Source organism: Pongo pygmaeus, chromosome 16, assembly GCF_028885625.2.
Source record: "Pongo pygmaeus isolate AG05252 chromosome 16, NHGRI_mPonPyg2-v2.0_pri, whole genome shotgun sequence".
NCBI classification, from domain to species: domain Eukaryota; kingdom Metazoa; phylum Chordata; class Mammalia; order Primates; family Hominidae; genus Pongo; species Pongo pygmaeus.
In genome coordinates, this window is record NC_072389.2 from 64,467,778 (window position 1) to 64,492,767 (window position 24,990).

At 36.6% G+C, this 24,990-nt stretch overlaps 1 protein-coding gene across 13 annotated transcripts in view; it reads left to right on the forward strand.

Annotated features, from left to right (window-relative positions):
- The window catches only part of RNF111 (ring finger protein 111), a 112,389-nt gene extending 87,399 nt beyond the window's left edge, over positions 1-24,990 (forward strand). For 2 of the 13 annotated variants that reach the window (XM_054451255.1, XM_054451256.2), the window contains exons 7-14: positions 3,922-4,183; positions 8,926-9,274; positions 12,107-12,259; positions 13,676-13,802; positions 18,258-18,350; positions 19,617-19,712; positions 21,070-21,197; positions 23,341-24,990. In XM_054451255.1, coding sequence (XP_054307230.1) covers positions 3,922-4,183; positions 8,926-9,274; positions 12,107-12,259; positions 13,676-13,802; positions 18,258-18,350; positions 19,617-19,712; positions 21,070-21,197; positions 23,341-23,458 — 1,326 coding nt within the window. In that variant the 3' untranslated portion in view covers positions 23,459-24,990. The remainder of the gene's footprint in view (positions 1-3,921; positions 4,184-8,925; positions 9,275-12,106; positions 12,260-13,675; positions 13,803-18,257; positions 18,351-19,616; positions 19,713-21,069; positions 21,198-23,340) is intronic. The other 11 variants (XM_054451260.1, XM_054451263.2, XM_054451265.1 and 8 more) reach the window with 7 other exon arrangements.

Here is a 24,990-nt window from a genome sequence, read left to right on the forward strand (position 1 = left end):
GTTTCAGTTTAAAAATAATTCAATTTAAAAATACTTTATTGCTAATACATTTTTTAAAAATGCCAGCAATCCTCTGAGACTTCAGCAAATTGTAAACTTTTTGCTGATGGAGGGTCTTGCCTTAATGTTGGTGGCTATGACTGATGAGAGTGGTGGTACCTAAAGATTGGGGTGGCTGTGGCAATTTCTTGAAGTAAGATAACAATGAAGTTTGCTGCATTGATTGACTGTTCCTTTCATGAAAGATTTCTCTGTAGCACATGATGCTGTTTAATGGCGTTTTACCCATAGAACTTCTTTCAGAATTGGAATCAATCCTTTCAAACTTTGCAGCTGCTTTAAGTTTATGTAATGTACTAATGTAATATATTAAGTTTATGTGATATTCTAAATCTTTCGCTGTCATTTCCATTTTTTTTTTTTTTTTGAGACAGTCTCACTCTGTTGCCCAGGCTGGAGTGCAGTGGGGTGATCTCGGCTCACTGCAAGCTCCACCTCCCGGGTTCATGCCATTCTCCTGCCTCAGCCTCCCAAGTAGCTGGGACTACAGGTGCCCGCCACCACGCCCAGCTAATTTTTTGTATTTTTTAGTAGAGACGGGGTTTCACCGTGATAGCCACATTGGTCTCAGTCTCCTGACCTCGTGATCTGCCTGCCTCAGCTTCCCAAAGTACTGGGATTACAGGCGTGAGCCACCATGCCCGGCCTATCATTTCCATCTTTTTCCTAGTATCTTTACCAGGAGAAGATTCTATCTCAGGAAACCACTTTTGCTGCAGTTTTTTTTTTGTTGTTGTTTGTTTGTTTGTTTGTTTAAATGATGTATCTGGGGCCCTGCAATTTTTTTATTTAAAAAAAAGAAACTACTTCCAGCTGGGCATGTTGGCTCATGCATTCCCAACACTTTTTGTGGGGCTGAGGTGGGAGGAGTTAAAGACCAGTCTGGGCAACGTGGCAAGACTGTGTCTCTACAAAAAATCTAAAAATTAACTGTGTGCAGTGGCACATGCCTGTGGTCCTAGCTACTTGGGAGGCTGAAGTTGGGAGGATTGCTTGAGCTGGGTAGGTGGAGGCTGCAGTGAGCCATGTTTGTATTACTGCACTCCAGTGTAGGCAACACAGTGAGATCTTGTCTCAAAAATAAATAAATAAAAGAGCCTGGGTACAGTGGCTCACTTCTGTAATCCCAGCACTTTGTTTGGGAGGCTGAGGCAGGCAGATCACTTGCGGTCAGCAGTTCAAGAACAGCGTGGCCAACATGGTGAAACCCTGTGTCTACTAAAAATACAAAAATTAGCCGTGCGTGGTGGCATGCACCTGTAATCCTAGCTGCTCGTGAGGCTGAGATAAGATAATTGCCTGAACCTGGGAGGCGGAAGTTGCAGTGAGCTAAGATTGCACTACTGCACACCAACCTGGGCAATAGAGTGAGACACCGTCTCCAAAAAAAAAATAAGATAAAATAAATAAAAGAAAGAAACTACTTTCTTTGCTCCTCCGTCAGAAGCAACTCATTCAACTTTTATCAGGATTTGGGGCAATTCAATCACATCTTCAGGGTCCAACTACTTATTCTAGTTCTCTCACTGTCTTCACAACATTTGTAGTTACTTCGTCCACTGAAGTCTTGAACCCCTCAAAGTATGCATGAGGCTTGGAATCCACTTCTTCCAAATTATTAATGTTAATATTTTGACTGCCTTCCATGAACCACAAATGTTCTTAATGACATCTAGAATGGTGACTCCTTTCTGGAAGGTTTTCAATTTACTTTTGCCCAGATTGATCAGAGGAATTATTATGGCAACTATAGCCTTATGAAATGTATTTCTTTAATAATAAGACTTGAAAGTTGAAATTACTCCTTGATTCATAGACTGGATGTTGTGTTAGGTATGAAAACATTAATCTACTTATACATCATCAGAGCTCTTTGGTGACTATGTGCATTGTCAAGAAACAGCAATTTTCTTTTTTCTTTTTTGAGGAAAGTTCTCACTTTTGCCAAGCAGTAACATTTTGAAAGGAATATTTTTTTCTTAGTAGTGGGTCTCAACAGTATTCTGAAAATATTCAGTAAACCATGTAAATAGCTGTACTGTCGTCTAGGCTTTGTTGTTTGTTAATAGAGCACAGGCAGAATAGATTTAGCATAAGTCTTAAGGGCCCTGGGAATTCTGGAATTGTAAATGAGCATTGGATTTTAAGTCACCAGCTACATTAGACCCTAACAAGAATCATCCAGTCCTTGGAAACTTTGAAGCCAGCCATTGACTTCTCTTTAGCTATGAAAGTCCTGGATGACATCTTCCAATATTAGGCTGTTTTGTCTACATGGAAAATCTGTTATTCACTGTAGCACTTTCCATAAATGATCTTAGCTAGATTTTCTGGATAACTTACTGTAGCTTCTACATCAGCACTTGCTGCTTCTCCTTGTACTTTTATCTTATAGAGATAGCTTCTTTCCTTCAATTTCATGAACTAACCTCTGCTGTCTTCAGACTTTTCTTCTGCAGCCTCCTTGCCTCCCTCAGCCTTCATAGAATTGAAGAGTTAGGACTTTGCTCTGGCTTAGGCTTTGGCTTAAGAGAATGTTGTAGCTGGTTTGATCTTCCACCTAGATCACTAAAACTTTCTTTAAATCAGCAATAAGGGTGTTTCACTTTCTTATCATTTGTGTGTTCACTGGAGTGCTTTCAGTTTCTTTCAAGGATTTTTCCTTTGCATTCATGACTTGGCTGACTGGTGCAAGAGGCCTAGCTTTTGGCCTGTTCGGCTTTTGACATGCCTTCCTCACTAAGCTTAATCATTTCTCGGTTTTGATTTAAAATGAGAGATGTGCAAATCTTCCTTTCACTTGAATACTAGAGGCCATTAATTGGCCTAATTTCAATGTTGTTGTGTCTCAGGGAATAGGGAGGCCCAAAGAGAGGAGAGGAGGGTAATGGGGAAGCATCTGGTCAGGACACACATATTTATCTATTAAATTTGTTGTCTTATATGGGCAAAGTTCTTGGTGCCCAAAGCAATTATAATAGTAACATCAATGACTACTGATCAAATATCACCATAACAGATAAAATAATAATGAGAAAAATATAAATATTATGAGAATTACCAAAATGTGACACAGACAGAGTTTCCACATGCTGTTGGAAAAGTAACTCTGATAGACTTGCTTGACACAGTGTCGCCACAAACCTTCAAGTTATTAAAAACAAAACAAAAAACCCCGAACATCTGCAAAGCACTAAATGTGCCTATAAAATGCAATAAATATGCCTATAAAAGGAAGCAGTGCTTTAACTTTTTTTATTCTTATGTTTTTGAACAAGTGAAAGCTTTAAGTGGCAAAGGTAATTCATGATTTAGTCTGAAAAATCTTATGTCCATTGTTATTTTGAATAATGTAGATTTGTTTATTAGCACTTTAATTGAATTCTTGCTTTATACAGTTTGGAATTTGGGGCAGACAAGATTTTTCCTAGAACCTTAATATTTTCACTAGTGTGATAGTACGTTTTCTGAAGGAGTCCTAAAGTACTAGTCACAGTGTTGGGATAAAGGAGAATATAGAAGTATGATTTTTAAAGTTTCTAAGATGTATTTGTTATAAGACAAAAAGATTTTAATATATTAAACTTTTGTTCATCTTGTGATAAAATCTTATGCTTGATTTTTAAAAATTGGTTTAACTATAAAACCACTACAGTTTTCACAATCCAGGATACACTTGTTATATTCAAGATAACCAAGTATTTTGTTGGTACTCACTGGTTCTTCATACTAAGAATCTTACTGTTTTCAAACTAATTTAAAGATTATGTTTTTTTGGTTGTGTTAGGAATACTTTTATAATATAACATGAAATGTTTGACCAAACTTTAAAAAGATAAAATATACTTCCTTTTTATCTAGCAGGCATTGCCAGTAGACCTGAGCAACAATGGTATCAGAAGTCATGGAAGTGGCAGTTTTCATGGAGCATCTGCATTTGACCCCTGCTGCCCTGTTTCTTCCTCCCGAGCTGCAATCTTTGGCCATCAGGCTGCTGCTGCTGCCCCAAGTCAACCTTTATCATCAATAGATGGCTATGGATCAAGCATGGTTGCGCAGCCCCAGCCCCAGCCCCCTCCACAGCCCTCTCTCTCATCATGTCGACATTACATGCCACCCACTTGTAAGTATATACTTAGTGGACACAAAATCTAGAGTCATATCAATGAAGCATTTTATACTTCCTTATGAAATAACCTTTAATCCCAGTTCTTAAATTTTTAGTATTTACTTGGCTTAAGAGTAGGGTATATTTTTTCTCATGTTAATATTATGTAATTGAGGTGGATTGAATGGAAGTTTTAAGGAATTTAGATTTGTTCTTTAGTATAGCTGAAGAAATGTGAAAGTTGAGTAGTATTTCTAGGCACAGCAAAGTAAATTTTAAGAATTCTCAAGCAGTTAACTGAGACATAAGAGAGAATTTCCTGACAGCAAGCTTTGGGAGTTGTAAAAGGATTTTTATATTCATTTGATGCAGGCAATTAAAATATAACCACGGTTGGGCATGATGGCTCACTCCTGTAATCCCAGCACTTTGGGAGGCCAAGGCAGGAGGATTGCTTGAGGCCAGGAGTTTGAGACCAGCCTGGGCAACATAGTGAGACCCCGTTTCTATAAAAATAAAATAAAATAGAACCAGGCATGCCTTTTCTAAAGAAATTGAAATTCATTAGATATCATAAGAAATGATAAATACCCTAAGGCTGTGTAACATATTTACTATTTTTTAGATAATAAGCCAGTAATGAAATGGAAGCTTAATAAACACTTGGCTGATAAACACCAAAAATTCATGCTGGAAATGAACCAGGAAGTCAGCAAGGAAATTTGTGTTTTGTTTTGATTACATGGCAAGTGGTCATTTTCACTTATATATCTTCTTGGATTTTTTCTTCTACTCCAGTCATTTAAAAAAATCTGCATCCTGCAGACACAGCTGGAATCAACCCAGAATTTGTACAGTGAAACTGGTGATATATTGTTTACCTTCTCAGTAATGCAACTTAAAATTTAAAGTATAAATTGGAAAACATTTAGAAACAGTTTTTACAAAGCATTGACCAATGGGCCAATTCTTTGTATGAACACCAGTGTGATGCATGGCCTATTTTGTAGTACTTGATGGTATTAATTTTTGATTGATCATCTTTTATTTGAAATTCAATATGTGTAATTTTCTCCCCCTCCCCTTTAAAAATAATATACTGAAGCAGTTTATGAGTAAGTTTATTCCTTTCAAAATGTCCTAATAAATAAATGTTCTAGACTCATTTGTTATATTCTAAAACATTCAGACTGTGCAGTCATATAAAATGAGAATTTAAAAGCTTCCTCACACAGCTTACTGATCTTAATATATCAGAGGTAGCAACTGTTCTATAAAAACTTTTAGAAATTTTCTTTGTACACATAGATAGGTATATGTCTTACCTTTTAAAAATGGGAAATCAAACATATTCTACTTCTTGTTTTTTGTTTTTAAATTTAACAGTATATCTTGATTTTTGCATATTAGCACATAAAAATCAAGCTCATTGGTTTTTAATACCCCCATAATATCCATTGTATATTAAATCAGTCTTCTGTTGATGGACATTTAAGTTGTTTATGGTTGAGTTTATGTATGGTATAACTTCCTAGAAATGTGATTGCTATGTCAGAGGGATAAACTTTCAGGTAAATACTGTTAAGTTTCTCTCCAAGGGGCTGCATCAATTTACACACCTCATTAGGAGTGTGTTAATGAGAATGAAGGTAGGAAATTTAAATTGTATTATTTTCTATTAGAGACATTTTGATAACTCTGTTTTGGGCTTCTTTTCCTGAAGGAGTGTGTGTATTCTCTCCCCAACTTGCCCGTGCTTTTAAAAAACATTTCCCGTATGCTTTAGTTCACGTGTGAAACATGTGGTTCTTAAACCTTTTTTCATCCAGAATGAACTGGGGAAGACAGTATGGTGTAGTAGAGCACTAGCTTTAGAATTGGATAGATTTGAGTTGACCTCCCAGCTCTGACTAATTAGCTTAGTGACTTTGGATAAGTTATTTAATCTCTCTGTCCTTACATTTTTTGCACTTGTAAAATGGGAGTAATTCCTATTGGCTATAAATTGTGATACTTGGATCCAAATGAATAGTTTGCTGTTTCATAAGTACATTTATATGTATAACAATAATACTTGTGGAGTAAGATATAATATGTCTCTCCTCGCTTTTGAAAGGTTTGTGGTCTTGATGAAGTGATAAAACAACTGTACTTGAAATGCTATTATTTAAAAGTTTTACTATCTTATTAGTAAGATGTATTGAGAAGATATGTAAGGCCTGGCTTGGTAGTATGAGCATGTAGTTCCCGCTCCTCAGGAGGCTGAGGCAGGGGGATTGCTTGAGCTCAGGAGTTCAAGGTTGCAGTATGCTGTTATCACACCTGTGAATAATCCTTGTACTCCTGCCTGGACAACATAGTGAGAACCTGTCACTTAAAAAGAAAAAAAAAAAGACCGGGCACAGTGGCTCACGCCTGTAATCCCAGCACTTTCGGGAGGCCGAGGCGGGTGGATGACCTGAGGTCAGGAGTTTAAGACCAGCCTGGCCAACATGGCGAAACCCTGTCTCTACTAAAAATGCAAAAACTTGCGGGGTGTGGTGGCAGGTGCCTGTAATCGCTGCTACTCAGGAGGCTGAGGCAGGACAATCGCTTGAACCTGGGAGATGGAGGTTGCAGTGAGCTGAGGTCGCACCGCTGCGCTCCAACCTGGGTGACACAGCGAGTCTCTGTCTCAAAAAAAGAAAAAAAAAGAGAGAGAGGTATAGGTAAGGCTACTTATGATTAATCATAAAGCAAATGGTCTACACTGTAAAGCTATAGGAATGTAGTGAGTAAATGTTGGAATAAATCATAGTATTATATCTGCAAGTGATATGTTGAACGTCTAGGAAACAATATCAAGAACTTTTTTTTTTTTTTTTTTTTTTTAACTGTTGGGAACACAAATAGAGGAAGGGAAAAGGTTTTTGGGAATGTGGAATATGTCACTCTTAAAATGGTCAGCAACCTGTTTTGTTTAGATAAACAGTGAATTAAAGTGATGTCTGAAGAGTAGTTAAATAAGTGGACTCATTCTGAAACAAAACTTCTTGCTTTGTAATATTTGTGAATGTTGTATAATGATTACACAAATATAAAACTTTGAAACTAGAAAAAATGCTGTGAATTTGAGAAAGGATAATTAACAATCATAAAACATAGTGGATTCATTTTTTATGATTAAGAGCTACTGAGCTTTGTGCCTTCTTGAAGAGTAAAGCATTGATTTGAAAACAGAACTTTTAGAAAATTGGTTTAAAAATTTGTCTTGCAACTTTTAAAAATTAGATTTGTTGAAAGTTTCCTTTAAGTACATGCTAACAAGGCATACTTTGAAAACATAGTTGAGTTATGGTTACCTAACTTCTGCCCTTGCTGAATGAATCAAAAGCATTAAAAATTGAAAACTCTTCTGTAATGAAACTAGAGAATGGCTGTTGCTCTATATCAGACTTCCAAGAACACCTTCCAGTAAAATGAAGTTTGTATTGAAATCTAAGACAAACTTTTTTTTTTTTTTTTTTTTCATGTGAAGTAGATGCACATCTCTAAGAGTAAGAAAGACGTGTATTCCTCAGAGGGATTTTTCAGCAGTCACTTTGAAACATAAAGATGTAGAATGAAGAAATGGTAGGAGCCATCTTATTAAGGACTTTACTTCCATATTTGATGGGAAACACAAATATGTAGCACAGGAATAATGACATGGGGTAGGGAGAGAGAGAGACAGTTTGGAAAAATGTTTACACCCTATTATGACAGAGCCTCCATATATGCAAATAATACTTACAAGTCAGTAAGAAAAAGGTGAATAATACAATAGGCTAAGCGTGTAAATAGATAATTCTGAGAAGAAATACAGGTGGTCAAGAAATAAAAGATTTTTCTCAGATTGGCATTTATTTTAAAAATTTAGTGGTAATGTGGGGGTAATCAGGCCTTCTTGTGTGCTCCTTTTTTTTTTTTTTTTTTTTTTTGAGGTGGAGTCTCACTCTGTCGCCCAGGCTGGGGTGCAGTGGCATGATCTCGGCTCACTGCATCCTCCACCTCCCAGGTTCAAGCGATTCTCCTGCCTCAGCCTCCCGAGTAGCTGGGATTACAGGTGCGCATCAGCATGCCTGGATAATTTTTGTATTTTTAGTAGAGACGGGGCTTCGCCATGCTGGCCAGGCTGGTCTCAAACTCCTGGCTTCAGGTGACTCTGCTCACCTTGGCCTCCTAAAGTGCTGGGATTACAGGTGTGAGCCACTGTGCCTGGCCCTTCCTGTGTACTCTTGATGGAAATATTAATTACGGCAACCTTTTGGAAGGGGTATTTTTATCAACTGGCATCTAAATTTATTTTTTTCTTTCTGTCCCACAACTACTTACAGGAATTTATGCTACAGAAATGATCTCTATATATGTGTGTATACATGTGTGTAAATGAAAGAGTGAGTGCAGGAGTGAGCATATACACAGATATTTATCATAGCATTTGGGTTTCTTTTTTATCAGTGGGGATTTTGTCAGTACATTTTGGTGTGTTTATATAATAGAATGTTGTGAAGCTGTGAGTGAAGTTAAACTATAATATATATTGACATAAGAAGATATCCAAGATTATTCTAAGAAGGGAGCAAGTTGCTTGAGTAGTTGCTTGAATACTTTACTTGATAAAGTATTCATAAAAATAAAATACTAATATCTTTAAAAGTACAATAGGAATGTGTAATAGCAATATATGTTCAACTGCATGGTGCCTATGTAACATACTCAAAATATTTTTCTTGCAGATGCCTCTTTGACAAGGCCACTTCATCATCAAGCTTCTGCCTGCCCGCATTCTCATGGAAATCCCCCTCCTCAGACTCAGCCTCCGCCTCAAGTGGATTATGTTATTCCTCATCCTGTACATGCTTTCCATTCTCAAATATCTTCTCATGCAACATCTCATCCTGTGGCACCCCCACCACCAACTCACTTAGCCAGTACAGCTGCACCAATCCCTCAGCATCTTCCTCCTACACACCAGCCAATTTCGCACCATATTCCAGCCACAGCACCTCCAGCACAGAGACTGCATCCTCATGAAGTGATGCAGAGGATGGAAGTTCAAAGGAGGAGGATGATGCAGCATCCAACGTATGTTTTACGTTTTTAAAAAGAAAGTCAAGCTTGCTTTTTCTTCTACTTCCATTGGTCTTTACAACTCTGAAATCCAACTAGGCATGGTGGCATGCACTTGTAGTCACAGCTGCTTGGGAGGCTGAGACAGGAGGATTGCTTGAGCCCAGGAGTTTGAGTCCATCTGGGCAACACAGTGAAATACTGTTTTTTTTGTTGTTGTTTTCTTTTTTTAAAAAAAGAACAAAGAACAACAACAAAAAAAACCATGAAGTCTTTAGAAATAATGTAACTTGTAACTATAAGCTGGGTGAGGTTAATGCCTGTAATCCCCAGTTGCTCAGGAAGCTAAGGCAGGAGGATAATTTGAGCCCAGGAGTTCAAAGCTGAGCTATGACTGTGCCACTGCACTCTAGCTTAGGTGGTAGAGCAAGACCCTGTGTCCTTTAACAACAGTAGAAAACAAAAGATAGGTGGCTGCAGTGATTCACACCTGTAATTCCAACACTTTGGGAGGCTGAGGCAGGAGGATCGTTTGCCCAGGAGTTTGAGACCCGCTTGGGCAACATAAGGAGACCTCGTCTCTACCAAAAAAAGAAAGTAGCTGGGTGTAGTGGCATACTGCTGTGGTCCCAGCTACTCGGTATGCTGAGATGAGAGGATCGTCTGAGCCCAGGGGATCAAGGCTGGAGTGCAGTGGTGCATCCATAGTTCTTTTATCCTTGAACTCCTATGCTTAAGTGATCCTCCCATGATCATGCCACTGCACTGCAGCCTGGGTGGCACAGGGAGACCCTGTCTCTCCCCCTCTCCCCAAAAAAGTAACTATACTAAATCCTCAGTTCACTAAGAAATTGATTCTTTGCTAACCAGAACCTTCCCCTGCCTTTCCCTAAATTGTATGTGTTGAAAAAACAAGTTTATACCAGGTTATTTAGTAAAATCTGACCAGTTTTACCATATGACCCAGGGTAATTTCTTTATGCAAACCAATTAAAAAAAAATACCCAGACTGGTCTGATGTGAGCTAATCTTTTGTCTGTCTGTTTCTGCAATATCGTGTGGTAAAAATCAGTGTTAAAATTGATGATTCTGAAGAATAAGATCTAAAGATACCAAAGATTTGAATGTTACTAACAAGAGGGAAGGAAAGTATTAATAGAATTTTCAGTGAATGACAGTGAAAATATTGTACTTCAAGTTTATGAAAATCCTTTTTTTTTTCTTTTGAGTATTCAGGATCTGATTTTCATATTCAGATCAGCAAACTATTGGTCTAATTCTGCCTACCGATTTTTGTAAACAGAATTTTATTGGAAAACAGGTGCAGTTTTTCAGTTACAAACAAACTGAAAAAGTGTCTGTTGTTTGTGGATGTTTCCACATTACAAAGGCTAAGTTGAGTAGTTACAACAGAGAACATACGGCCTGTAGAGCTGAAAAAATTTCCCGTTTTACCCTTCACATAACCTGTTTGCCAAACTCTTGATCTAATTAATGATCCAGCTCTTGTGTAACTTTTTGTTTTACTTCTGTCATTTAAGAGTGTATCCCAAATCTCTGGCTGTTGCTGCCATTCTAATATAGTAACCTTTTATATAGAAAATTGCCAGTTTAACAGTCTTATCCTCCAGTAACTGGCAAATTGTTGTTTAGAATAAACATGCAAAATCTGCAATTGTGTTAAAAACTAATATAAAATAATTAGACTATAAAAATGAATCTTAGCTGGGTATGGTGGCACACACCTTTAGTCCCAGCTACTCAGGTGGCTGAGGTGGGAGGATCACTTAAGCCCAGGAGTTTAGGGTTACACTGAGCTATGATTGTGCCACTGCACTTGATCCTGGAGGAAGATTCTGCCTCTTAAAAGAAAAAAAGAAACAAAAAATGAATCCCTGAAACTAAGTTGTTTTTAGTGTCTTCTGTTAACTGACTTTAGGAAGAGAAGATACAGTAAACTGGGATGCAGAATAAAGAGTATGAATGGAGGTTGGGCACATTGGCTCATGCCTGTAATCCCAGCACTTTGGGAGGCCAAGGTGGGCGGATCACAAGGTCAAGAGATTGAGACCATCCTGGCCAACATCCTGGCCCATCTCTACTAAAAATACAAAAATTAGCTGGGCGTGGTGGTGTGCACCTGTAGTCCCAGCCACTTGGGAGGCCGAGGCAGGAGAATTGCTTGAATCCGGGAGGCAGAGGTTGCAGTGAGCCAAGATTGCCACTGTACTCCAGCCTGGTGACAGAGCTAGACTTCCTCTCGGGGAAAAAAAAAAAAAAAAAAAAAAAAAAAAGTATGAATCAAGCTAAATACAAGTTTCCTAGGTGTGTTAACTTGTATTACATGTGTTTTGAAAAAAAATGCCCAAGGTTAACATTTTTTTCTCTTAAACTTTCATCTGTTAAAATGGTTGAATGTCTTTACAATATAAGAGTAAATGAAACAAAATTAAGGTTTCAATTTGTCCTGCTTTAATGTTTATATACAATAATTTATTTGTGCCTGCAACATTTGTCTGGGGTATTTAATTTTTAAAAATTTTATTTCTATTTAATTCCTATTATTCTCCTATTTAAAATATCACTTGTAAAGAAGGTATACAAGATAATGTTAAAATTACCTTTTTCCTTGGATGATATTTGAATTGGAAGCATTGGAATAAATGATCAATTAGAATTTATGGAGGGGGTGATGGTTTCTTGATTTATTAACAAATAATTTTATATATTATAATTTATTGTTATAAAATTTATTTTATGACTAATCTATAGATGTTTATAGTATTAATACTAGGGATTTTTTTCTACTTTAAGAAAAGAAATAACCAATTATTCAATTATTTCCAGTGGTCTTTTTGTGTTCTGTGTTTCCAGGCGGGCACATGAACGCCCCCCACCCCATCCACATAGGATGCACCCAAACTATGGTCATGGGCATCATATTCATGTGCCTCAGACTATGTCCTCACATCCTCGACAGGCTCCAGAGAGGTCTGCCTGGTCAGTATCTTCTTTAATTTCAAAACAGTGCTTCACAGCTTGTGGTAAAACTATTGGAAAAGATGCCTTGTGATTGACTGCTTTGCAGAAGGGTGATGTGGAGAAACCTAATCCCCACTTTAACTGTGAGACACTGCCTCTGGGCAGATAGCGGTTTGGAGAGGAAAGAATAGGAGCTGGGGCAGGGAACCATATTAAGCAGGAGTAGTACTTTTTTTTTAGGTGTTATTTTATGTTTAATTGACAAATAATAATTGTATATATTTGGAGGTACAACATAGTATTTCAATACATATATACATTGCGGAATGATTAAATCAGGCTAATGGCACATTTATCACCTCCAATATTGATCATTTCTTCGTGGTGAGAACATTTAAAATCTTCTCTTGTCGCAGTTTTGAAGTATACGTTATGTTATTCTTCACTGTAGTCACCATGCTGTGCAGTAGAATATCAGAACTTACTCCTCCTAGCTGAAGCTTTGTACCCATTGACCAGCATCTCCCCTTTCCTCATTCACGACCCCCCACCCTCTCCCCGGCCTCTGGTAAACAGCATGCTACTCTCTCCTGTGAGTTTAGGTTTTTTAGAGTTCCCATGTAAGTAAGAGGCGTGGACCTTTTTTCCTGTTTTTCAGGGTTACCACCAAAGTTGACTCCCTCGACTGATCTTACTTTTCACATCTTCTTTATCTGACCCCCACCTTTGTACTCAGATTTGCTCCACCACCCTCACCTGCCATTGACAAGGGAAATTTAGCCTTCATTCTCCTAGATTTGTGGTCTTTCCTAGATAATCTAGGTGGGAGCAGATTTTCATTAAATTAATTTTCTGAATCCATTGTGTGTGGGCATTCATTGAGATCTTGAACCACAATGACTTTTGAGGCAGAACATAAAATGAGAATAAGTAAATGAAGACTTAGCATATAACAGTTTTTCCCCTTCTAAAATTTTGTTTGCCCTTCTTTTATAAGGTGTAGAAGAGTTTGCTATTCTAATTGTCCTTAATGTCAAAAACCAAGAGATGATATCTAGCAAACAAAAACCCAGAGAGCATCTGTAACATTCAGATACACCAAAAAAGTAAATTCTATGTTGTATGCTCCTCAAGTAGAATCAGACTTTTATCTTGGAAGGGAACTTCGTAGCCATATATTTCCTTCCTTTGTAAGATGTGAAACCAAGTAGAAATGCTTTGCTCCTCATTGTCACAAAATTTAAGTTTTTTGAGCTTTCAGTTCTAAAATAAATTTGAAATTATTAGTTAAATATTTTGGGCTAAATTATCTTTCCTCAGCTTTGTACGTTAAGAAACCTTAGATTACTTTTTTAAGTGTAAACCTAACTCCCCATGTCTGTTGATAAAAAAGAGACCCTAAGGAGGATTAAACTGTTCTCATCCTTTTGTCAGGGAACTGGGAATTGAAGCTGGAGTGACTGCAGCTACTTATACACCTGGTGCATTGCATCCTCACTTGGCCCATTATCACGCACCTCCTCGACTTCATCACTTACAATTAGGAGCTCTTCCTTTAATGGTAAAATGGAAAATTTTCAAAATTTTGACATGTTCTAAAAGTTCCTTTTCTAAATATTTTATTGGAAATATTTCACTATATTAGTTAATAGAGATGTTTTAATAGAATTTGAAAGTAATCTTGTTAGCTAAAATTGTGCTATAAAAAGGTATTAGATGTATTTAAATCTACGCATATAATTTGCATCGTAACATGTACTCTTAATGTACAAAATGACAAAAAAGTGTGGGGTTTTTTGTATACCAGGATACTCTTAATCCACTGTCAGGAGTATACTGTGCTTCAGTTATTTTGCCGTAAGTGGTAATAGATACGTTCTGATGCAGTCATACTTGGTTTTCTTTTTCCTTTTTTTTTTTTTTTTCCGACAGAGTCTCACTCTGTCACCCAGGCTGGAGTGCAGTAGTATGATCTCATCTCACTGCAACCTCCACCTCCTGGGTTCAAGTGATTCTCCTGCCTCAGCCTCCCAAGTAGCTGGGATTGCAGGTACGTGCCACCATGCCTGGCTAATTTTTAATAGAGATGGGGTTTCACCATTTGGCCAGGCTGGCCTCAAACTCCTGGCCTCAAGTGATCTGCCCACCTTGGCCTCCCAAAGTGCTGGGATTACAGGCTTGAGCCATGGCACCCAGCCTGATTTTCTAATCTGCAGAAAGATTATACTAATTCTCTACATCTGATTTAAGCAGGTTCAGATTTTATAAAGTGCTAAAGGACAAGTTCAGCAAAACATACATTGCGTTTGCTGTTTGTATTACATACTTGTTATATAAGTGGTACAGAAAAGGGAATAGTTTTGTGTTGTTGTGGGTAGAGGCACTGCAGGAAGGCTTTCAGAGAAGCTTTCTGGTACATGTGACTTCTAAGCAGACTGGATTTTGGAATGGTGCTCTTGCAGAGGTTACAGCATGTAAAGATGTAGCAAATAGCACAAGCCCTGGGAACTCCAAGTAAGCTGGTGTTTCTAATTTTAGGAGTGAGGGGCAGGCAGCAGTGAGAAATAAAACTGTTCTACCAAGAAACTGGAACTCAGGAACCATTGAAGGGGAAATGTCCTTATCAAATTTATGATTTTAGTGTTATTTAATCCGATTATAGTTAGATCACCTCCTCAGTTATGTGGAAAAATAGATTTAAATGTGGGAAATCAGTTAGGACATTATAGTAGAGGAGGTAAATATTGATGAATGCCTGAATGAAGGCAATTGTAGCTGGCATAAAAATGATGAGACACATTTGAGAGATATTTAGGGTTTGGGTGAAAGGGTTAGGTGAGTTAGGTCTTGGATGTACTGAATCTGTATGAAAGTTGAATGTCCAATAGGAAGTTAAGCCTATGGTCTGGATTTCCAAAGATATTTGGGTTAAAGATATGTTTTGATCTGTCAGTATATGGAGGTAATGAATCCATGGAAGAGGATTAGGGTTTTTTGTTTGTTTGTTTTTTGTTTTTTTTTTCCAAAGGAAATTGTTTTATTTTTTATTTCAATAGGTTTTTGGGGAACAGGTGAATATGTTCTTTAGTGGTAATTTCTGAGATTTTGGTGCACCCATCACCTAAGCAGTATATACTGTACCCAATGTGTCGTCTCTTATCCCTCACCTCCTGCCACCCTTTCCCCAGAGTCTCCAAAGTCCATCATATCATTTTTATGCCTTTGCATCCTCATAGCTTAGCTCCCACTTATAAGTGAGAACATACAAGAAAAAAAAAAAATTCCTGTCAAAAAGTGGGCTAAGGACATGAACAGGCAATTATCAAAAGAAGATATACAAATGGCCAACAAACATAGGAAAGAATGCTCAACATCACTAATGATCAGGGAAATGCAAGTCAAAACCACAATGCAATATCACATTACTCCTGCAAGAATGGCCATAATCAAAAAAATAAAAAAATTTTACGTGTTGATGTGGATGTGGTAAAAAGGGAACACTTTTACACTGCTGATGGGAATGTAAACTAATATAACCACTATGGAATATAGTGTGGAAATTCCTTAAAGAGGATTAGGTTTTCAGGAAAAATGTGCAGAGTGACAAGAGGGTGAAAAAACCTTAGAGAATGACTATACTGTATTTAAATGATAATACTATGCTTCGAACAAAGGATTCTGAGAACTGACTTGAAATGTTGAGAAACACAGTTAAAATAATATCAGAAAATACAGTTAACCCTTGAACAATGCAGAGGTTAGGGGTGTTGACCCTCCTCACAGTCGAAAATCAGAGTATAACTTTTGAGTTCCTAAAATCTTAACTACTAATAGTCTATTGTTGATCGGAAGCCTTACGACTAAAATAAACAGTTGATGAACACATATTCTGTATGTTATAAGTAATTGATGATGATAGTCTACAATAGATAATGATAGTTTACAATAAAGTAGAGAAAAAATGTTAAGAAAATTACAAGGAAGGGAAAATATATTCACTATTCGTTAAGTGAAAGTGGATCATTATAAAGGTCTCCTTCCTCATTGTCTTCACATTGAGTAAGCTGAAGAGTAGGAAAAGGAGGGATTCATCTCGCTGTCTCTGGGGTGGCAGAGGTGGCAGAAAATCTACATGTAAGCAGACCCATGCAATTCAAACCCATTTTATGTTGTTCAAGGGTGAACTGTAATATGGTCAGTATGGTGTCATCGCAAAAAAATAAAGTTTGAAAAGTGTTGAAAGCATTTGGCAGTAGAGTGTTTATTGGTCTTTTGTGTCAGAATGGTTCAGTAATGGTGAGTGATGTAGATGGGACACCTCTTAGATTACATATGGTAAGGAAGTGAAAACATGGAGACAGTGAATATAGCCTTCTTGCTTTATAAGCTTGGCTGTGAAGGGAAAGTGAAGGAAACCCCTATTTGGTTGGCAGTAATTCCAGGATTAGTAGAGAATTTAGGTTTGGAAAACCTTAAGGTATTTTTAGGTTTAAGACAGAAAATCATTAGAGAGGAATTGTTTAAAGATATTGAAGAGAGGCTTGGTGGGGAGTAGTGAAGTAAGCATGACCCAGGGTGAACAGGTGAAGGGAGGAGCGGGTGATAAGGGTTGAGTTCGAATAGGAGAAAAGCTTATCCATAAAGGCTGGAGGAACGAGAGTAGGGAGGAGAGGCTTTTCCGGGTAAGTGAAGATTTAGATAATTTGGGATGCAGGAGTTCCTTTCCGATTTCTTTGAAGATGTTTAGGAGGTTGGGTTATCTGCTGAGTAGTAATGATCTTGGTTATAAGAAAAGTTTTAAATAATTTAAGTAATAGGCTATTGAAGGTTAAAAGTTATTGCTTATTTATTTTAAATTCTTTTCCACATATGAAGTGTCTGTTAAAGCTATAAATTCTGCTTAAAGTATGTTGTGATTCAGTGTAGGCTAATTAAAAAGTAATGTCAGAGATTTATTTATAAAGATGGAAGAATGGTGCTGTATCTCAGAGTATGCATGACAGTTATGATCTATACAGTTGCTGCAAACACTGAGTTAGCAAATATGGGACCCTTGCAAACCTCTGTTCACAACTAATCAGTGTATAACCTTTTTTATGTATGTTTCTGCTTAAAGACAACTTTAAAAAATATTGTAGAATTATTAACATTGAACTCATAGCCAACAACACTGTAACTCATGCCTGAATGAAACTTCTTCTCTCCATAAGGAGTATCACAGCCTTCTTTGCTTAGGAACACTAGACAGCACTTCAGCTTTATGCTTGGGCGCCATTTTAAACAACACAATCACCAACAAAAAGCACAGAACTGTGAAAAACGTGGCACTAAACAGACTCCAGACAAGACACTGGTTTATAGTAGGAGCTCAAATACGGCAGAGCCCTGTTCTACCTCAGCTGGGGAACAGAGTTGCATGTTGGGCAACTCCAATTTTTTGCCACCGGGCATATCCACAAATGACTGTGAAAGCACGAGTGTTGATTATGAGGTTACAAATAAATTTTAGCCTGTGGGTCAGTTCACACATATGTAATCCATAAATAATGAAGATTGACTATAACTAACAAAGAATTAGAAAACAATGTTAAAAGTTTCCCTAATAGAATCAAGCAAAAAAGGCATAGGGTACTTTGGCTGTTAGGAACCTTAACAGAAGTGAAGTAAAAAACTTACCTTGAAGTGAAATTTTGTTGGAAAATTGTGTGCATTTTTTGTTGTTGATTTAATAAAGCTCTCTGAAATGGACAGGATCTTAACACAATTTTACTCTTTTCAAGTTCGAGCTACTAAGAGCCTCAGGCTTAAGTTTGGGCATTTTGGAAAGTTAGGTTATATTTTAAGAGAAACCTAAACCTGTTACAGAATGCTTAGTTGGAGTTATGTATTCTTATTGAAGTCAAATTTTATGAGCAGTTGAATTGAAAACATTGAAGGTCTTGAATTATTCAATGTTAACAGTAAATCACAAGTCTATTCTTAAATTTGATTTAGCCTATCTCTTCTGTTGAAATAGGTTCCTGATATGGCAGGCTATCCTCACATCCGTTACATATCATCAGGATTGGATGGAACATCATTCAGAGGTCCTTTCAGGGGCAATTTTGAGGTATGTAATAAAATAAATGAATATGTTTGTCGCAGTATCTTTAATGCAGAGAGAGTATATATATACTACTATACACAATTGTGTGGGACTGCTACAGTGGCTGGGAATCACGTGATTTTCTGATGTTGCTTCTGGGAGTTACAGAAATATTTGTAAGTAATATTAATCTTAGGGTCAAAAGTTACCCAAGTATTTAAAGATGAGTAAATGAAAATATCTAATATAGAAGAATATAAAAATGTATTAAATCAATATAAATGTCACATATATAACTACACCATTAAATGTGGTGGGGAACGTAATGTTTTTGACTCAGCTAAATTTTTAGAGAAATTGGTAGAGAAAAAGAAACTTAAGTAATTCCCTTTGTAGCTAAATGTCTTGTTTTAATTTTCAGGAAGAACAAATCATTCGAATGGGATTTAAAGTTTTGTTGTGGTTTGTTTGTTTGTTTGTTTGTTTGTTTTTAAACGGAGTCTTGCTCTGTCACCCAGACTGGAGTGCAGTTGCGCAGTCTCAGCTCACTGCAAGCTGCGCCTCCTGGGTTCAAGCGATTCTCCTGCCTTAGCTTCCTGAGTAGCTGGGATTACAGGTGCCCGCCACCACGCCCGGCTAATTTTTAGTAAAGATAGTGTTTCGCCATGTTGGCCAGGCTGCTCTCGAACTCCTGACCTCAAGTGATCCACCCACCTTGGCCTCCCAAAGTACTGGGATTACAGGCACAAGCCACCGCACCCGGCCCCTGTTGTGTTTTTTTAATGTCAGTTTGGAAGTTGGAGTCAGTGTGACTTAGAACTATTGTTTGATTTGGTTCCGTGATTTACTAGAATGATTTCATCTTCTCCATGCATACATACATACTGACTTACGTAGTACCATGTGGTAATATTGTTGTAATTTATAAAGATAACTTTTGCTGTACAATTTCAGTTGGCTGAGGAAAACATGATAAACAACCATTTGCCTTACTGTGTATGAGAAACATTAAGTCAGGCATGGTGGCTCACACCTGTAATCTCAGCACTTTGGGAGGCCGAGGTGGGAGGATCACTTGAGGCCAGGAGTTTGAGACCAGCCTGGGCAACATATAAACTGTTATATATATACTTATATATAAGTAACCACTTGTCATATGTAAGTTTTTTTGAACACTGTATTTATATTGCAAGTTTCTAAGTATGGAAGTTTATTTCTCTTACAATGTTGACAGTACTGTTCAAGGAATAATCATCTTGGCTTTTACCAGTCATTATTGTTCACTTTCAGGAACTGATTCATTTGGAAGAAAGATTAGGAAATGTCAATCGTGGAGCATCCCAGGGGACAATTGAAAGATGTACATATCCACATAAATACAAAAAGGTAAGAATTTATTCTATGAAACTTCTGGAGTGTTACTGAAATGCATAAATGTAATATATACCCTTTTTGAATTTGTAGACTCTAGCAATGACATTTTTATTGAAGGTAATACATACATATTGTTTAAAAATTTTGGAAAGCATAAAAAATATATACTTTGCAGTTTTTTACTCTGCAGACCCTAGTCCTTCTTCCCAGAAGTGAAATCATAGTTAAGGATTTAGATATTCTTCCAGATATTTTTTAGCATTTTCTAGTAATGTGCATGTATATTTTTGTCTACTTTAAAAAAAACACAAAAGGAGATGATAACCACATAGTTTGCAGATTGCCTTTCATGCCGTATCAGCTCCCACAGATCACCCTTATTATTTTTAATAGCTTATACAGAATTCCATGATATGGCAGTACTGTAATTTTTTTAACTAGCAATTTATTTTGACAGACATTTTATTGATGTGTGTTTATTCTACTCTACCCTCAGTTGCTTGTATAGCATTATACAGTTACGGGGTAGACATGTTAAATACGTGTCTTAAAACAAACCATGCTCAATACCAACGGTCCCCAACCTTTTTGACACCAGGGACCAGTTTTCATGGAAGACAATTTTTCATGGATAGGTGGCAGAGGGGATAGTTTCAGAATGAAACTATTCCACCTCAGATCATCAGGCATTAGTTAGATTCTCCTAAGGAGCATGCAACCTAGATCCCTCACATGCTCAGTTTACAATAGGGTTCACGCTTCTATGAGAATCTGATGCTGCCGCTGATCTGACAGGAGGCAGAGCTCCGGCAGTGATGCTCGCTCACCTGCCACTCACCTGCTGTGCAGCCGGGTACTGGTTTGCAGCCCAGGGGTTGGAGACTCCTTTATACTATGTAAAGAATAATCATAAAGTGTGAAAATTACTATTCTCTGTATTTTTCATCTATTTTCAAAGAGTATTGAGGTATTACCAGTACATTCAAGTTTTCAGCTGTCCAAGTTAAATACTGTAACTAATGTTCATTTAAATGGATGTTACTTGAAACATTCACTAATAAAATAAAACTTATTTATGCTCATGGTAGGATAAAAATAGTTTATATTGTTTATCATTCTCATTGTGGATTAAAAGTAATAGCTTTCAAGTGAATGAATTTCTGTTAAATTTGATTTTGCTTTTGATCCCAATTATTAGAGGGTCTTAAAAATATACTTAATTGATGATAGTCACTTAATTCATCCATTTATTTATGACAGTCTTACCTGGGAAAAAAGTGCGGGTGAATATGTGGTTTTGTTTTGTTTTGTTTTTCAAATAAACACAGACTTTACTCAGTTGTTCAATAATGTCATCTCTACTAATAAGGTAACAACTGATTGGTTCTCACAGAGGAAACTGCACTGCAAACAAGATGGGGAAGAAGGGACTGAGGAAGACACAGAGGAAAAATGTACTATCTGTTTGTCTATTTTAGAGGAAGGTGAAGATGTGAGGTAACTAGATATTAATTATCTAAAATCCATTGTCAAAACTGTACATGGGATTTTATTTGAAAAGTAAATTACACCAGGCACGATGGCTCACACGTGTAATTCCAGCACTTTTTGAGGCCAAGGCCAGAGGCTCTCTTGAGGCCAGGAGTTCGAGGCCAACCTGGGCAACATAACAAGACTCTGTTTCTATAAAAAAGAAAAATAGTACAATTATTTGCATGTGATGGTGTGCACCTGCAGTGCCAGCTACTCAGGAGGCTAAGGCAGGAGGATGGCTTAAGCCCAGGAGTTTGAGACTGCAGTGAGCTTTGAGCACACCACACTGCACTCCAGCCTGGGCAATAGAGTGAGACCCTGTCTCTGAAAAAAAAGGATAAAAGTAAACTGGAAACCAAATAAAGATTATTCTTGGCATATACTATTACCAATTTCTGGCACATAGAACTGGTTTCATCTAGCGAGTGAAACAATAAAAGATTAAAGTCTCTATGTTACCAACATGGGAGTAGGAAATACACTTCCTGTTGTAGAGCCACACAAGGTTTGGCCAGGGAAATTTTGTAGTCAAAATTGTCTTCTGTAAATCTTGCAGAAATGAGAATTTGAGAGGCTTTGGAGGTCCTAGAAAGTTATAATGTGTTCTTCAAAACTTAAACAGGGATCCAGATTAGCCCTATGCAGTCTGTTTTACAGCATCTTTTTTTTTTTTTTTTTTCCTCTTTTGGGAGATGGTCTCCTTCTGTTGCCCAGGCTCAGGGCAGCAATCTCAGCTCACTGCAACCTCCACCTCCTGGGCTGAAGCGATCCACCTACCTCAGCCTCCCAAAATGTTGGGATTACAGGCGTAAGCCACTGCACTCGGCTATAGCATCTTGTATAAACTGGTTTTGTCATAAAATTTCCTCTAAACTAGTAGGACTATTCCCTTTTTGCACCTTTGTTGTTTAGAAAATGTTAATATGTTAACCCTATATTAATTTTAGGCATTTTCTTTGTATAATCACTTAGGTAATTGTTTTCTTCCTGTTCTTTTTTTTTTTAATGTTAACATAATGCCATATGAAACAGGTTCTATATCATATATAACAGAACCGTGTAGTAATATTATTGCCCTAATTTATAAGGATAATTTTGTTGGACCTCTTCAGTTGGCTGAGAAGAAAATTATTATGTACCATACGACAAATAAGGTTATTTGCACACTGTATTTCTAATGAAGGTTTATAAATTTGGAACTTAATTGCTTTTACAATATTGACAACTGTTCAAGGAATAATTGGGATACTTTTTTAAGCTATTATTTTAACTAGATATTAGGAAGTCTGAAAAGTATATAAAAACTCTTTAACAGTGGCTAGAAGTAGAAATGGACACGAGTCAGTAACTTTTATCCCACTGTTAACACTCAGATTTAATGTTATTCTGTCTTGCTTGGGGGCTTTATTTCTCAAGTTCTAATTGGTAATTTGGCATGATGTAAACAAACTAAAATCATTACATCTCCTTTTAACCTACCTATTAAACAGTAGCACAATATCAAGTGTATATAACAATTATTCCATGAAAAAAGTATTACTCACCTTTAATCAGTTATGTACTTAAGTTTAATGTGTAAAGATATTCTTGATAGAAAATAACATTGCACAGTAAGACATTTTTTAGTGAGGAAAGTGTAGTTACTATATATTTGACACATGAATTGTAATGTTTTTGAGAGAGAATTAAATGATGTAATAAATATATATTTGAGATAATATGTATTTTTAAAGGGCATTACAAATACAGTGATGATTTGATATTTAAAAATATATTTGCAATATTATGTGACAGGTAATATACTACTAACTCCAGGGCACTGGCAGCTCCTGTACCAAAACAAAACTGGAATAATTGGCAGTGTAATTTGTGTTCTTACAGTTTTTAAGATTTTATATAATTTGATCCTGTAGCTTTGAAAGTTAATTATCTTGATCATTTATATATTACATTGCCTAGAGTGCTAATTTAATCTGTGTGTTTTTTATAGAAGAGGAAGATGCTTAGTACCTTCAAAACATTATTGAATTATTACATATATAATTTGTTTACTACATACAATTATCATAAAATTAATTTTTGCTTTTTGTTTTCTTGCCAATAATAGGCGTCTTCCATGTATGCACCTTTTCCACCAAGTGTGTGTTGACCAATGGTTGATTACCAATAAGAAGTGCCCCATATGCAGAGTGGACATTGAGGCCCAGCTGCCAAGTGAAAGTTGACACCATGTTTCAGAACTCTTGCCCTCCCTCTTATTCCCATCCTTCCTGGTACTGCAGTCAACCAAAGATGGCATGACTTACCTGCGCAGATTTGGAAGCATTGAACTTAGAGTGCTGGCTCTGCTATATGGTACAACTAATGCTAGACCTACAGTTTATGTATACAGTTGATTCTGATGTATTTATAAAAGCTTTTTTTTCTAGATTTGACATTTTTCTGTATCATTTTACTGTATTTTTGCATGGTTCCTTGTATTGCATTTCTTTGCACATATTATGGGCTTGTGACCCTAAACTTGCAGGCAAGGTTAGCTGCTTTAGTAAGTAGAATTTTGTGGTCTTTTTGTTTTTTACATAGTACCAAGCCTTGATAATTATGACTTTTTTATCCATTACTAACTTTTAATTTAATCAATCATGTACCTTAGTTTAATGTATAAAGATCCTCTAGAAAATGATAATATTGTGTATTAAGACATTCCTTAATTAGGACAAAATGGCTGCTGTATATTTACTATATGGAGTTCTGAGTTAAATACCATCCTTAATACTGGGAACAGAATACAACCCATATTAAATCAGATGCAGGTGGTAGTCACATCACCAGAGTGATCAGTATAAATTTTCTTGGTGTATCCTTTTCCTTTCAACACAGTGCAGATAAGAGTTGAATATTGATATCATACATTTAGACTGCTGTTCTGATTGCATTTATCTTTTTCCTACATCATTTAGAATTTTATTTCCCTGATTCAGTTTTTGCTGCTGTGAAACAGCTCTGATGAACACTAAATATTAATTTCAATTAGCTAGATTGTACATACTTGCAGATTTAACAAAATTTTAGGGAAATTGAAAAAGACATGTAGAATTTGTTGTCTTCTGCTAAGCACGAAAAGTTAAGATATCTGCTTACGTTGATTTTGTAGACACATTAAGTCAAGATTTGGAATTTAAGTCACTGGCAGGTATCTGTGCATTCATAGAACTTCTAAAGGTCCCAGGATCACTTTTAAGGGATTTTTATTAGTTTAAAGATAAATAAAGTCAGCTGAATCTACATGTCTCTTGTTTTATTTCTCTCTAAACTTGAAAACAGTAAATCTGCAGATACTGTGAGGCACAAATTATACTGTCAACCTACTGTTGCTATGGTTATATACTCCCACTTCATACATTACCAAGAGTCGATCACTGAGTTAAAATTTTTAATTTCTATAGTTAAGATTTACTGCATAATATAGAATATAAAGTTAAGTTAACATACTAACATTTCTCCTTTGGAGGAAGTTTTAATCTACTTCAGGATGCATATTATTATCAAGATACTTTCATATACAGGATAGCCTAATTTTATTTGTTTAAATATGCTTAATATGCCCCAGATTGCAAATGCATCCAGTCAGTAATATCACTGTCTGTATGTGGAGGACATGTTCCCATGGATCATATGTGAAGATGTCAATAAGCTTGCATTAAGCCACCTGCTTTGTAAGTGGATTGATTAATAAATAACTTATATTTCTATTGTC